The sequence below is a fragment of the Bos indicus genome, chromosome 16 (genome assembly GCF_029378745.1).
Source record: "Bos indicus isolate NIAB-ARS_2022 breed Sahiwal x Tharparkar chromosome 16, NIAB-ARS_B.indTharparkar_mat_pri_1.0, whole genome shotgun sequence".
In the NCBI taxonomy this organism is placed as follows: domain Eukaryota; kingdom Metazoa; phylum Chordata; class Mammalia; order Artiodactyla; family Bovidae; genus Bos; species Bos indicus.
In genome coordinates, this window is record NC_091775.1 from 31,084,292 (window position 1) to 31,100,322 (window position 16,031).

The window sequence follows — 16,031 nt, forward strand, 5'->3', positions numbered from 1 at the left end:
TATGAATTTTAACTGGATCCACAAATGGACTTTTCCAACTGGCGATCCAGTTGTCTCAAGACCATTTACTGTGAATTCTATCTCTTTTGTACTAATGGGAGATCCTGTCTTTAGTAAATTTTAAATTCCTTTATGTAACTGACCCCATTTCTGGACTTCTTATTCATGTGTTATTTGTTGAGGCTTTATAACATGTTTCAATTATATAATGGGTCTGTCATCACTCTACTTTTAAAGAGTTCTTCTGATGATTCTTAATTATATTCCTAAACTTAGAGTCAGCCTGTCTAATAATTAGCATATATATTAGTTATTTAATCTATAATTAATTTAGAAAGAATTAACACTTTTAAGATGTGCATTTTTTTCTTCCATTATCTTTCAACTATGGTTGTTTATACATATGAAAACTCAAGACTTCTGTCTAATTATTATCTCTTTAATTTACAGTAGCTTTCAGTTATTATCTTGGGTTTCTAAGATATATAATAATATCATATTGGCAAATTAGAATTTTAACCCTTTCCAGTTCTTATACCTGATTAATATACTTTTTGGCAGGAATTATGTGCATGTTTTTCTGGGTCACTGCAATTCACTTCTGTCTGGCTCTAATTCTCAGCAATTTATTTGATGCTACTCTCTGGCTATGTACTAACATAAAAGAAGAAAGAAAGCAAAGTTATCAGTAAGAAGGAAACAGACATTGATGTTTCTGTGATAAGTAAGAATATTGTGACACTTTTTCAAACACACTAACTTCTTGGAATGGGGAAAAAAGATCCATAATAAAGGGCAACCACTAAGAAAATAATACAGAGATGTGTGGTAAAAGAGTCAACAGAGAAATCATAAATAATAAATCACTAAAAAATACTCTAGCAACTCAAAGGAAGGATCAATAGAATACTGATGAGACAAGGAGAAAACAAACAACAAATGACATAGCTAAATCTATTACATTTATAAATATATTAATTAAAAATTGCCTAAAACAGGCTTCACAAGCTGTGGCTTGTGAATATGACACAATACTTGTTTTATAAATAAAACTCTCTTTGAACACAACCAAATCCATTCATTTACAAATTGTCAAGGGCTACTTTCACACTACAGAGACAGAATAGAGCAGCTGCCACACAAACCACATGGTCTTCCTTCAAGATCTAAATATTTACGGTCTGGCACTTTACTGAAAAAGTCTGCTGACCATGGTCTAAACAGTGCGGAGATTATCATAGTGTATAAGGAAGGCAAAACCTAACTATATGGCATGCCTGAGACATTCCCTTTAAATGCAAATGCGAAAAGAAAAAGGCTATATTTATGTGAAACAAATTAGACTACAACACGAGGAATATTACCTTATCTAAAGTAAACATTCCATAATGCTAAAAGGGTTGGTATATCAGGAAGACATAAAAATGGAAAAAGTGTATACCCCCTTAAGAATTCCAAAACGTATAAAATAAACAGTGATAAATTACAGGAGGAGGAACAGGCATACTCACAATTATATTTGGAGACGTTAATACCCCTCCCTCAAAAACACTGAACAAATCTCAACAAATTATGGAAGATCTAATGACAACATCAACCATCTTGACCCAACTGACATTTATAAAGACTAAAAGCAACAAATGTAGACTAAAAACTAATTTCAAGTACTCATGGAGTGTTCATGAAGACAAGCCATATTCCGATCATATGGCAAATTTTAATAAACCTTAAAACTTTTGAAAAATTAAGAGTGTGATGTCTGATGGAAAAAAAAAAAGAATTTAAGTCAATAACAGTAAAAGAGTTCACAAAGTTCAAAAATTACCAAAAGTAAATGATGCAAATAATGACTTATCAAAGAAGACATCAAAATTAAACAGTATTTTGATATGAATGACAGTGAAAATATAACATCAATATCTATAGGATACACCTAACTCTACGTAAAGGGAAATTTATAGCTTTAATGCTTAAACTGGAATGGAAAAGAATCAAAGAGATCAAAGATCTCTAATTCTGTCTAGAGAAGCATATAGAAGATGAACAAATTAAATCCAGAGAAATTAAAAGGAAAGAAATAACAAAGATTTTTAAAATGCTAAAAAAAAAAAAAAGGTTTAAGTTAAAAAGAGACAAGTGAGTAAAAGTCGCTCAGTTGTGTCCAACTCTTTGAGACCCCATGGACTCTTCAGTCCGTGGAATTCTCCAGACAAGAATACTGGAGTGGGTAGCCGTTCCCTTCTCCAGGTCTCTAGCATTGCAGGCAGATTCTTTACCAGCTGAGCCATCAGGGAAGCCCAAAAAGAGACAAAAATATAGACAATTAACAAAGCCAAAGTAGCTTTGTTCAATTATTAACAACACTGAAAAACTTCTACATGACTGATCAAGAGAAATAAAACATGAATTATAAATATATGCAGTAAAAGAGAGAATATCATCTTGTATTCCACAGACATCAAGAAATAACAGATATTATGAACAACCTTATACATTCAAAAATTTAAAAGAATTACCCAAATTCTATGAAACACAAAACTTACTGACGGTGACAAAAGATGAAATAGAAAATCTTGCTAACTTTATAAGCATCAAGAAGTTAAATTAGTAGGATTAAATGCCCCACAAAGAAATACCCAAGTCCAGATAGCGTCACTGGTAAATTTTAAAGAAAAATAAATACATAAATAAATAAACACATATTTTTTCTGAAAAAGAGAAAACACTCCCCAATTCATAAGTCCAGCATAACCTGATGTCAATATTTGACACAGACATGATTTAAAACAAGAAAATTATAGGTCAACATTTGGCTCAGACAGTAAAGAATCTGCTGCTATAAACAGTCATGTGCAAGAGGAACTGGGTTCGATTCCTGGGTTGGAAAGATCCCCTGGAGAAGGAAATAGTAACCCACTCCAATATTGTTGCCTGGAGAATTCCATGGACAAAGGAGCCTGATGAGTTACAGTCCATGGGGTTGCAAAGAGTTGGACACAACCGAGCAACTTTCACTTTCACTTTATTTCCCCTGAATATAGACATGTAAACACTTAAGAAAATATCAAGGAACTGAATAAATCAATTATCTCAAAAGGACAGTAGTGAAAGTGAAAGTCACTCAGTCGTGTCCGACTCTCTGTGACCCCAGGGACTATACAGTCCATGGAATTCTCCAGGCCAGAATACTGGAGTGGGTAACTGTTCCCTTCTCCAGGGGATCTTTCCAACCCAGAGATCGAACCCAGGTCTCCCAGGCGGATTCTTTACTAGCTGAGGCACAGGGAAGCCACAAAGGACAGTAAGTCATGACCAAATGGAGCTTATCCTAGGGAGTAATTTAATATTTGAAAATCAATCTACATAACATCAAAGGCATAATTCATGAAAGAAATAATTGATAAGTTGGGCTTCATTTAAAAACTTCCGCTCTGTGAAGGACACTGTCAAAAGCATAAGAAACAAGCCTTGCGAAAAAAATATTTGCAAAAGATATCTGATGAAGGATTATTATCTAAAATGTAGCATAAAAAAATCTCTTAAAGTTTCACAATAAGAAAACAAACCATCCTGTTAAAAGATTAAAGATCTTAATATATGCTTTACCAAAGAAGATATACAGATGATAAATAAGCACATGAAAAGATGCTCAACATCCTCTGCTGCTGCTAAGTCACTTCAGTCGTCTCCGACTCTGTGCGACCCCATAGACGGCAGCCCACCAGGCTCCCCCATCCCTGGGATTCTCCAGGCAAGAACAATGGAGTGGGTTGCCAAACATCCTCTAGGGAACTACAAATTAAAACAATAAGATGCCACTACACATCCATTAGAATGACCAAAATTCAAAATACTGACAACTGCTAAATGATGGTGAGCATGTGGAGCGACAGGAACTCTCAATCACTGCTGGTGGGAATGCAAAATGGTACAGCCACTTTGGTTGACTGTTTGGTGCTTTCTTACAAAACTTAAATAATGCTCTTAAACATATGATTCAGCAATTCTGTTTCTTGGTATTTAGGCAAACGAACTGAAAGTTGATGTCCACACAACAACTTGCACATGACTGTTTATAGCAGCTTTGTTCATAATTACCAAAACTTGGTAAAAAACAACGATGTCCTTCAGTAGGTGAAAGGATAAATAAGCAGTGGTACATTCAAACAATGAAATATTCCCTGGTGCTAAAAAGAAAGGCGCCATCGAGCAATATATAGACACAAAGGAAACTTAAAATGACTATTATTACATGGAAGAAGCCAATCTGAAAAAGCTATATACTGTATAATTTCAAGTTTATGACATTTGGGAAAAGGCAAAACTATGAAGGCAGGAAACAGATCAGTGGTGATCAGAGGTTAGGAGCGGGAAGAGATGGATAGGCAGAGCACAGAGGATTTTTAAGGCAGTGAAAAACTATTATGTATTATACTAAAATGTTGGATAAATGTAACTATACATTTTTCTAATGTATAACACCAAAAGTGAAGCCTAATGTAAACTATAGACTATACCTTATGATATGTCCATGTAGATTCAACAGTTATAATAAATATATCATTCTTGTGTGGTAGGCTGATAATGAGAGAGGCTGCACATGTGCAAGGGAAAGGAGTATACAAAGAATTTTTGTACTTTGTGCTCAGTCTTGCCATGGACCTAAAACTACTCTAAAAAAACAAAGCCTATTTTAAAAATCCATCAAATTAATCCACCAAATTAACAGAATAAAAGAGTAAATCCGCATGACTACTAAATCCTCAGCAAACTAATAATAGAAGTTAATTTCTTTAATCAGATAAAGGGTACCTTCAAAAACACATATAATTAACATCATACTTACTAGTCAAACACTAAATCCTATCTCCTTGAATTCAGAAATAAGTATGACCATGTACCCTCAAGATACCCATTCAACATTATATTAGAGGTCTGAATTAGTATAATAAGTCAAAATAGAGAAATAGAACACAAACTCTAGAAAGTGAAAAGGATACTATTCCTATTCTCAGATAATATGGTTGTTTGCAGGGAACAACTAAGAAAGTAGCAACCAAAAAAACCAAAAAACTATTTAAAAAATAATAAATGAATTTAGAAAATAAAGTCAGATACAAAAATGAGTGGTATATCTACACACTAAGAGCATACTATGTGAAATATAAATTTTTAAATATCATTTACATTAGCATCAAAAAACATAAAAATTTTAGCAATAAATTTAACAAATTATAAACAAGATCTATACACAAAAATTACAAAATACTCTTTAAAAAAGTTAAAAGACAAAGAAAACTGCCATGATCATGGACTAACTAGTAGACTCAAGATTAAGATGTCAGTCCTCTCAATATTAATCTACAAATTGAATGTAAACTCAATTTCAATACCAGTAAGTTTTTATGGAAACTGACACACTGATTTCTAACATTTATATAATAATGGAAAAGTCCTCAGTTAAAACAAACACTCAACTCTACAGTATAAACCTACAAATCAAGATTGTGTGGTACTGACATAAGGATAGAAAAAGATATTGATGAAGTAGAATAGAAAGAGGAAAATCAGATCAACATTCTTATGGTCAACTGACATTTTTGACAAAGGAACTGAAGTAATTCATTGAGGAGAAACAGCCTTTTCAACAAATGGTGCTGAAACAACTGCCATGTGCCATGTGGATAGCCACATGGAAAAAAATTAACCTCGATCCTTATCTCATATCAGACCTGAATTAATCTGAAATGAATCACCAATCTAAACATAAGAGCTAAAACTACAATGGTTTTAGGGAAAGACATACGTAAATATCTCTGTGACCTGGATATAAATAAGGATTTATTACAAAGAACACAGGAAAAAAATAACCATAAAGGAAAAAAATTGGTAAAATTAAACCTAACTTCTGCTCATCAAAAGACATTTTTAAGAAAATTAACAGGAAATTTATGCAGCCTTTGAGAAAATACTGACAAAATATTTATCTGACAAAAGACATTTATAAATATAAAATATAAAGAATTCTTACAACTTAATGACACAAATACCTCATTTTTTTCACTGAACAAAATATCTGAACATATACTTCACAAAGGAAGATATAACACAAAAATTCATCATTCTGTTTTTATATAACACAAATCCACATAACAATGCAATTTACCCATAAGACACTATTACACATCCATTAGAATGACTAAAATTTAAAAGACTAACGACAACAACAAAAAATACTGGTGAGAACACAGAACTGATAGGAATATAAAATGGTACAACCCTATTAGAAAAAAAATGTGGTAGTTTCTTTTCAATTTAAATATGCATCTACTACTTAACACAGCAGTTCCAATCCATTATTTATCCAAGAAAAATGAATACACAGTTCTGTAAAACTTGTACACGAATATTCACTTCAGTTTTAATCCTAACAACCAAAAATGAGAAACTATGCAATTGTTTATCAATAGAAGAATAAACTATGGTATACTAAAAAAGCAGTGCACTAATCAGCAGTAAAAAGTATTACTACATTTGATCACAAGAATGAATCTCACAGACATGATTCTGAGCAAAGGAAGCCAGACACAAAAGATTATATATGGTATGATTTTCATTTACATGAAATTTTCAAATGGTCAACACTAATGCATGGTTAAAATTTAGAACAGTGGTTGCCACTTGACAGAAGTTACGGGAAACTAACAGGAAATGGAACTTCTTAGAGTGACAGAAACATTCTGTATCTTGAGAAAGGGGAATCCATTTGTCAAAACTCATAGAATTGTACATAATACAACTAGTGTATTTCAACACATATAAAATTTACCTCCAAAGATATAAACAAACAACCAAAAGAAACTGCACTCCTAGTCTAGATGGCTTCACTAGAGAATACTTTCAAACATATAAAGAAATAGCAATAATCTTAAACAAACTCAGAAAATTGATAATATGTGAATAACTCCCAAATTGTCTTAAGAGATATGCATAATTTTTAAAATATAAGGAAATTAAAAGATAGATAAATTAAAGGCCAATCTTTTTCATGGACATAACAAAAAATGGAAAACAAAATATTAGCAAATCAAAACCAACAATATACTAAAAGAATACATCAGGAACAACCAGATTTATATAGCAATCCACTATTGGTATATTTAAAAATTAATCAATATTACTTCCACATTAACCAAATATAGAAGTTAAATCAGGAATCAAAAGAGATACAGAAAACCTTTTGACAAAAGTTAACTCTAATGCATGGTAAAAGCTCTCAACAGACTAGAATTGCAAGGAAAACTTCCTTCACCTAAAAAAGAGTACATCCTTAACCTAAAAAGAGTAACAATTAAAAAAAAAAAAGCTGCAGCAAACTTCATACTTACCCCTGAATTACAAACCACACAAAAATTTATTTTCAACAACTGAATTCAATGTTTTAAGCAAAAATATTCTCTATTGCAATAATACGTAAAAAGAAATAAAAGGAAAAATGAAAGAAAGAAAACAGCTGTCATTATTTGGAAATGGTATGACTATGCACATGAAACTTTTTTTTAATTTATAAATACACTAGGCTTAGTTAATACATCAAGATATTTAAATACAAGATCAATACACAAAAATTAATTGTAGTTCTAGTCTAGCAGCAGTTATAGGTTCATCAATAAACATCAAAGACCCAAAAATAAATTTAATGAAACACGAACAAAAATTCTACATTAAAAACTATTAAAAATTAATAAAAGTATCACACATAACACCTGACCAACAGAAGTTCCTTTGCAGTCAAATGTAGAAAAGTAGTCTTTAAATAAATGATGCTGTGAAATCCACAAAGAATAAAATGAACCTTGACTATACCTCACAAGACACAAAATAATGCCAGATGGATCATAGACCTAAATGAAAAAGATTTTTTATAGATTATATAACAGGAAACATCTTCATGACTTTCAGGGTAGAAAAAATTTAACAAATACAAAAAAACACTAATCATAAAGAAAAGCTTAATTAAATGGATTTCACCAAAATTAAAATCTTTTCTTCAATAAAAGCATCTATACAGAGAAAAGTCAAGCCACAGACAGGAAGAGATTTTGTTTAATACATGAGCATGCGTGCGCACACGTGCACGCGTGCACACACACACACACACACACCCCTCTAACAAAGAACTTGTATCCAGAATATACCAATAAGTCACCTGTTCCCACTCCCCCAGGCCCCAAATGTGCACTTTATGAAAAAGGATGTCCAAGTTACATGAAGTGATATGAAAATAGGCTCAACTTTAAATGTTATCAGGAAATATAAAATGAAATCACAATCAATACCACTACTCATCCACCAAAAAAATGTCTGAAGTCTAAAAAGTGACCCAACTGCTGGTGATGTTGTGAAGCAACTGGGACCTTCACACATTGTTGGCGGGAGTATAATCTGACCTAACCAACTGGGATATTATTTGGCACTACCAACTAAATCTAAATATGCCTACCATGTGACCCAAATTCTACTAGGGTTATAGCAAACAGAGATGAATGCTTCTGTCTCCCAAAAAACATGTATATGAACATCCATAACAACATTAATAACAATGGTCAAAAATAAATTTGAGTACTTGTAGTATATTCATTGGAGAAGGCAATGGCACCCCACTCCAGTACTCTTGCCTGGAAAATCCCATGGACGGAGGAGCCTGGTAGGCTGCAGTCCATGGGGTCGCTAAGAGTCGGACACGACTGAGCGACTTCATTTTGACGCACTGGAGGAGGAAATGGCAACCCACTCCATTGTTCTTGCCTGGAGAATCCCATGGACAGAGGAGCCTGGTGGGTTGCAGTCCATGGGGTTGCACAGAGTCAGACACGACTGAAGCGACTTAGCAGCAGCAGCAGCAGTATATTCATACAGAGGAATATTGTGGATCAATAAAAAACAAAAGTGAATTATATAAGCATAATACTGAGCAAAAGAAGCCAGAAACGAAAGAAATATATATATACATTATATAATTCCACTAGTATAGCATTCAAAAACAGGCAAAATAAACCTATAATTATAGAAGTCAGAATAGATGGTTACTGAGAAGGTGGTTATTCACAGAGATGCAGGAATAGAAGCCTATTTTGATCAACATAAAGGTTACAGAAGTTCATGCAAATGTACAAATTCACTGAGCTAAGTATGTATATAACACAAATTTGTTAATACCTCAAAATAAATGTATTTTCAGAAAAAAAATGGCAGATAATTTATCTCAGCAGACCTGGCAAAATATTACTAAAGGACATTTTTAAGTCAAAAGGAAATGCCAATCAAAAACAAATATATAAATATAAATAAATATGTGAATGCGAAGAGTAAAAAACTGTAAATACATGGGTAAATCTAAAATGAAGAGGGACAGTATAATCATATTTTGGGGGGTTTCAAATACATGTAGAGCTAAAAGACAATAATGACAAAAAATAAAAAATGGGAAATGGCAAAATATTGGATTGGCCAAAAGTTCATTCAGGTTTTTTTGTGAGATGTTCTGGAAAAACCCAAACAAACTTTTGGCCACTCAATACAAATTTACTAAGAACAGAAGAAGTAATCTCAGGAAACCAATAAAAGAAGGTGCAGCTAAGAAATTAATAGAAGGGGGAAAGAATAATTTAAAATACTCAGTTAACCCAAGAATTGAAAGATAATACTAAATGTGCAAGACAAATAGAAAACAAATAAGAATAATGTAATTATATTTAAATGCCAACTGACTATACTCCAATTAAAGATAAGAAATTTATCAGACCAAATTAAAAACCAAAAACTATATTTTATTAAATGGTAAACATGCAAGGTTATAGAAAACTAAAACTACAAGGGTGGAATAAGATGTTTAATGTAGAAGACTAATAAAAAGAGCTGGAATCATTCAACTAATATCAGATGAAGTAAAGTTTAACTTTATTACTTAGAGATAACAGGTATCATTACATCCTGATAAAAGAGTTAATAACTAGGAAGATATAATAATGTTTATCTGCTATCGATGAAAACTGAAAGAAATAAAATAAAAAAGAAATAAGCAAATCCTCTCTCAGGAAATGAAGCAACAAGCAGGAAAAACACTAAGGATATGGAAGATTTAAACAAGATTAATATCTTTCACCTGATATTTATAGAACACCAGACAGCAAATTTCAAAGATGTGAAGGTACACAGTGCATACTCCCTGACTGCTCTAGAATTAAATTATCACTCAGAAGCAGAAATATAACTAAAATGCACCAAGTAGAGACTGAGAAATAAACTTCTAAAACCAAAGATTAAAAAAAAAATCCACTAGAGAAATCTGTAATCACATTGGAAATTACACTGTATTTTAAGGAAAATTATAATGAAAATATGACACATCAAAACTTGGCTATAGCTAAAGTTGCTTAGAGGAAAAAGTATAGAAAAGAGCTAGAAATTAATGCTCTATCTCCACAAGTTAGAAAAAGAACAGCAAGTTAAAACCAAAGACAGAGAATATTTTAAGAGCAAAAACTAATGAAACAGAAAACAAATCTAGTATAGGAAAATTCAAAGGGCAAAAGTTAATTCACTGAAAAAAATAACAGAACTGATAAACCTCAAAGCATAACAAATGAAAAAAATGAGAAGTGCTAATGACCAATTCAGTAATAAATTTGAAAAATTAGGTGACATGGATGAACCTAGCAAAACTGACACACCTATGCAGGAAATCCGCATAGTCCAATTCAATTTTTTTAAACGAATACATAATTTGAAACTCTCTCTACAGGAACCTCCAGGCTCAAATGGCTTCACCAATGAAATCTTCTAAGCATTTAAGGAAGAAATAATATTCTTCTCAAACTCTTCTATGGAACAATAAAAGAGGAAACACCTCCTTCTTTTTATGAGGCCAGTATAACCAAGATACCAAAATCTGATCAGGATGTGGTAAGCAGGAAAATGTCAGGCCAATTCCTGTTAAAGATCCAAAACACACACACTAATAGTAAACCAAGTCCAGCAGTAAATTAAAAGGATAATATATCCCAACAAAGCTGGCTTATTTTAGAAATGCAAAGTTAGTTTCACATTTGAAAATACATCAATGTAACTCAACTAATTAAGGAGAAAAGCCATGTCTCGAAAGATGCTGATAAAGCACTGATTAAAAGCCAACACAATTCATGATTTTAAAAGTACAATTAGCTAGGTTGCTGAGTATGAAGTCAATAAACAAGATTCAATTGTAGTTCTAACCACTAGTAAAAACAATTAGAAAATAAAACTTAAACAATCTAATTAAAACAGCATGAAGAATATAACATACCTAGGACTAAATCTGCTGAAAAACGCATAAATTATCTCTACTGAATGAAAACTACAAATAATTCATGGGTTAAATTTATAAAGCCCTAAATAAATGAAGGAACATACTATGTTCATGGATTGGTTGACTCAATATTATTAAGATGTAAATTAACTTCAAAGTAATCTCTAGTTAAGTGCAATCCTCATCAAAATTCCAGATATGTGAGTGCTGAGTGTAGATGTGGATTTTCAAGAGTAAGTACAAACTGAAACATTTATTCCAAATTATATGAAAATATAAAGGGTTAACAAGGGAGGCAAAGAGAGAAGTAGTTACAGTAAATACACTACCAGATATTAAGACTTCTCAAACTAAAGTTAATTTAAGGCAGTGTACTATTGACACAAGAGAGACAAACAGACAAACAGAAGAGTCCACATACTCAAACTTCAATAACATATAAAAAATAGAAGTATACTGGGAAAAAAATCCATGTAGAAAGATTTCATTCAAAATTTAATGATTTCTGATCAATAGTATCAATTACAAAAGCAAGTAAATAATATTTCATTAAATTCTTTCAAAGACTGTATAAAATAGCTTGCAAAACAAACATCAGATCTCTATAAAATCTTTATCTCTTACCTCTCCAAAAGCCCCTCGACCAATCACCTTTAATATTTCAAAGTCTTCTCTATGTAATCGCATCTGTTTCACTTTAGAAGTAAATGGTTTAGCTGAAACAAAAACGTAATAACAATTATTGAAATGTGATACAAATTAGATGTAAACAGAATTTCTTAAACATTATGATTAAGGATTAAGCTGACGTATTTAATAGTCCCATGAAACTATACTGAGAAGAAATAGTTTTAATTTCCATGTTTCATTTATTTCTTACATATGAATTATATTTTTGGTGGAAAACATATTTTTAAAAGCCAAACAACATATGAAATAACACAAAGTAGCAGTGACATACAAATGAGATCAATATATTCTTATGTTAAACATCCCATGTATTCTAACTCAATGCTAGATATATATTTTAACACAAAGATTCAAGGAGTAAAAGGAAATATGTTGGCACCAGAGAGATTCAGCAGTTCCCACACAGTAAATCAAAATTTCTGCCACATTCATTCATTTATTTCTTCTTTTAACATTCCTTTAGCAAGAGCTGATATTATACAAAGCATGGTGACAATTACTGGAGTTTTAAACAAATATAATTACAATATGGTACCTTCATTCAAGAACTTCACAGTCTTTCTGAAAGACTGTTTACACAGTATGTAAACACATAACATAATAATGTGATCAAAGTTTCTAACAGAGACAGACACAAAGCGCTTCAGGGTCAGTGAGAATGGAACCCTAATCCTCTTACGTGAACACTAATGAGGGAGTAAGTTTGGACCTGGGCCTTGAGGACTAAGTAAACTTCGCTACTTCACCTGTTTGCACTGTAGATATTCCCAGCAAAGTGAAAGTGAAGTCGCTCAGTCGTGTCCAACCCTTTGATACCCTGTGGATTGTAGCCTGCCAGGCTTCTCTGTCCATGGGATTCTCCAGGCAAGAATACTAGAGTGGGTTGCCATTTCCTTCTCCAGGGGATCTTCCCAACCCAGGAACTGAACCCAGGTCTCCCACACTGCAGGCAGATGCTTTACCTTCTGAGCCACCAGGGAAGCCCCATTCCCAGCAAAGGGAGAGATATTTGCAAATTAAGGGAAGCAAGAAGTGAACTTTGGGCAATAACGGTAAATAAATAATTGCTGTAATAGAATTGTAACAATAAAAAAGAAATCAGGGCTAGAAAATGGAAAATGGAAATGGCCTTGGATGCCATGCAAGAAACTTAAACATTATTAATTATAGGGAATATATTGAAATTTTAAAAAAATTATAAAATAAATTATATGTTCTGCTGTCTCTGAGAGAAATTTAGACCTGTCACCTTTCCTCCCCTGATGTCCCTCCTTATTCTCACACAAAAAGGAGTCAATATGACTAAAAGTCTTTATATATGGGTATAGCTCTGTCTCCTTCCTACCATAGACCAGAATGTAGAAGATTAAGGGTATGTATTTAAGCACTAGAAGAGTGAAAGAAACACAGAATGCCTTACCACTTGTTTTGGTCTAAGATATTTAGCCCTAACTAGTTTAGAAAAGAGGGGTATTCCACATTGCAGAACACAGTCTATGAGAGATTTCTGCATTGGTATAGAAGTTTCTGCAGTGGTTTAGATTTCTGCTGTAGATTGTCAGGAAAGGAAATACAGATTGAAACTCTTATTTGGAATTCACACACAGGAAAAGATGAAGATCAAATAAACAGATCAAATCTGAATGAAGGTATAAAGGATCTCATACTGTGAGAGAGAGATGTAAAGCCAGGGAGTTAACATTTCAATAAAATAAACAAGACATCTTAGTTTTGAACAAACTGGACTGGACAAATGGTGAGACTGTGAAATCACTGAGGGTCCTAATAGAAATAAATCATTTCAATCCGAGAATACTTTATTTACAAGTAGATTATTTACAAAGGCGTCAGTCAGTTCAGTTCAGTTGCTCAGTCATGTCCGACTCTTTGCGACCCCATGAATCGCAGCACGCCAGGCCTCCCTGTCCATCACCAACTCCCGGAGTTCACTCAGACTCATGTCCATCAAGTCAGTGATGCCATCCGGCCATCTCATCCTCTGTTGTCCCCTTCTCCTCCTGCCCCCAATCCCTCCCAGCATCAGAGTCTTTTCCAGTGAGGCAACTCTTCGCATGAGGTGGCCAAAGTACTGGAGTTTCAGCTTTAGCATCATTCCTTCCAAAGAAATCCCAGGGCTGATCTCCTTCAGAATGCACTGATTCGATCTCCTTGCAGTCCAAGGGACTCTCAAGAGTCTTCTCCAACACCACAGTTCAAAAGCATCAATTCTTCGGCACTCAGCTTTCTTCACAGTCCAACTCTCACATCCATACATGACCACAGGAAAAACCACAGCCTTGACTAGACGGACCTTTGTTGGCAAAGTAATGTCTCTGCTTTTGAATATCCTGTCTAGGCTGGTCCTAACTTTCCTTCCAAGGAGCAAGCGTCTTTTAATTTCATGGCTGCAGTCACCATCTGAAGTGGTTTTGGAGCCCCAAAAAATAAAGTCTCACACTGTTTCCATTGTTTCCCCATCTATTTACCATGAAGTGATGGGACCAGATGCCATGATCTTTGTTTTCTGAATGTTGAGCTTTAAGCCAACTTATTCACTCTCCACTTTCACTTTCATCAAGAGGCTTTTTAGTCCCTCTTCACTTTCTGCCATAAGGGTGGTGTCATCTGCATATCGGAGGTTATTGATATTTCTCCCGGCAATCTTGATTCCAGCTTGTGCTTCTTGTAGCCCAGCGTTTCTCATGATGTACTCTGCACAGAAGTTAAATAAACAGAGTGACAATATACAGCCTTGACGTACTCCTCTTCCTATTTGGAACCAGTCTGTTGTTCCATGTCCAGTTCTAACTCTTGCTTCCTGACCTGCATACAAATTTCTCAAGAGGCAGGTCAGATGGTCTGGTATTCCATCTCTTTCAGAATTTTCCACAGTTTATTGTGAGCCACATAGTCAAAGGCTTTGGCATAGTCAATAAAGCAGAAATAGATGTTTTTCTGGAACTCCCTTGCTTTTTCCATGATCGAGCGGATGTTGGCAATTTGATCTCTGGTTCCTCTGCCTTTTCTAAAACCAGCTTGAACATCTGGAAGTTCACGGTTCACATATTGCTGAAGCCTGGCTTGGAGAATTTTGAGCATTACTTTACTGGCGTGTGAGATGAGTGCAATTGTGTGGTAGTTGGAGCATTCTTTGGCATTGCCTTTCTTTGGGATTGGAATGAAAACTGACCTTTTCCAGTCCTATGGCCACTGCTGAGTTTTCCAAATTTGCTGGCATATTGAGTGCAGCACTTTCACAGCATCATCTTTCAGGATTTGGAATAGCTCAACTGGAATGCCATCACCTCCACTAGCTTTGTTCGTAGTGATGCTTTCTAAGGCCCACTTGAATTCACATTCCACACTGGGCCCCAGGTCAGTAGGGGCCCAATATGCTACTGGAGATCAGTGGAGAAATAACTCCAGAAAGAATGAAGGGATGGAGCCAAAGCAAAAACAAAACCCCGTTGTGGATGTGACTGGTGATAGAAGCAAGGTCCAATGCTGTAAAGAGCAATATTGCATAGGAACCTGGAATGTCAGGTCCATGAATCAAGGCAAATTGGAAGGGTCAAACAGGAGATGGCAAGAGTGAACGTCGACATTCTAGGAATCAGCAAACTAAAATGGACTGGAATGGGTGAATTTAACTCAGATGACCGTTATATCTACTACTGTGGGCAGGAATCCCTTAGAAGAAATGGAGTAGCCATCATGGTCAACAAAAGGGTCAGAAATGCAGTACTTGGATGCAATCTCAAAAACGACAAAATGATCTTTGTTTGTTTCCAAGGCAAACCATTCGATATCACAGTAATCCAAGTCTATGTCCCAACCAGTAACGCTGAAGAAGCTGAAGTTGAATGGTTCTATGAAGACCTACAAGACCTTTTAGAACTAATACCCAAAAAAGATGTCCTTTTCATTATAGGGGACTGGAATGCAAAAGTAGGAAGTCAAGAAATACCTGGAGTAACAGAAAATTTGGCCATGG

General features: G+C 34.1%; 1 protein-coding gene across 19 annotated transcripts in view; it reads right to left on the reverse strand.

Annotated features, from left to right (window-relative positions):
• The window catches only part of CDC42BPA (CDC42 binding protein kinase alpha), a 299,393-nt gene that overhangs the window by 233,037 nt on the left and 50,325 nt on the right, over window positions 1-16,031 (reverse strand). For all 19 annotated transcript variants that reach the window (XM_070768074.1, XM_070768072.1, XM_070768070.1 and 16 more), the window contains one exon: window positions 11,972-12,063. In XM_070768074.1, the coding sequence (XP_070624175.1) occupies window positions 11,972-12,063 (92 nt within the window). Of the gene's footprint in view, window positions 1-11,971; window positions 12,064-16,031 lie in introns of those variants that run through there.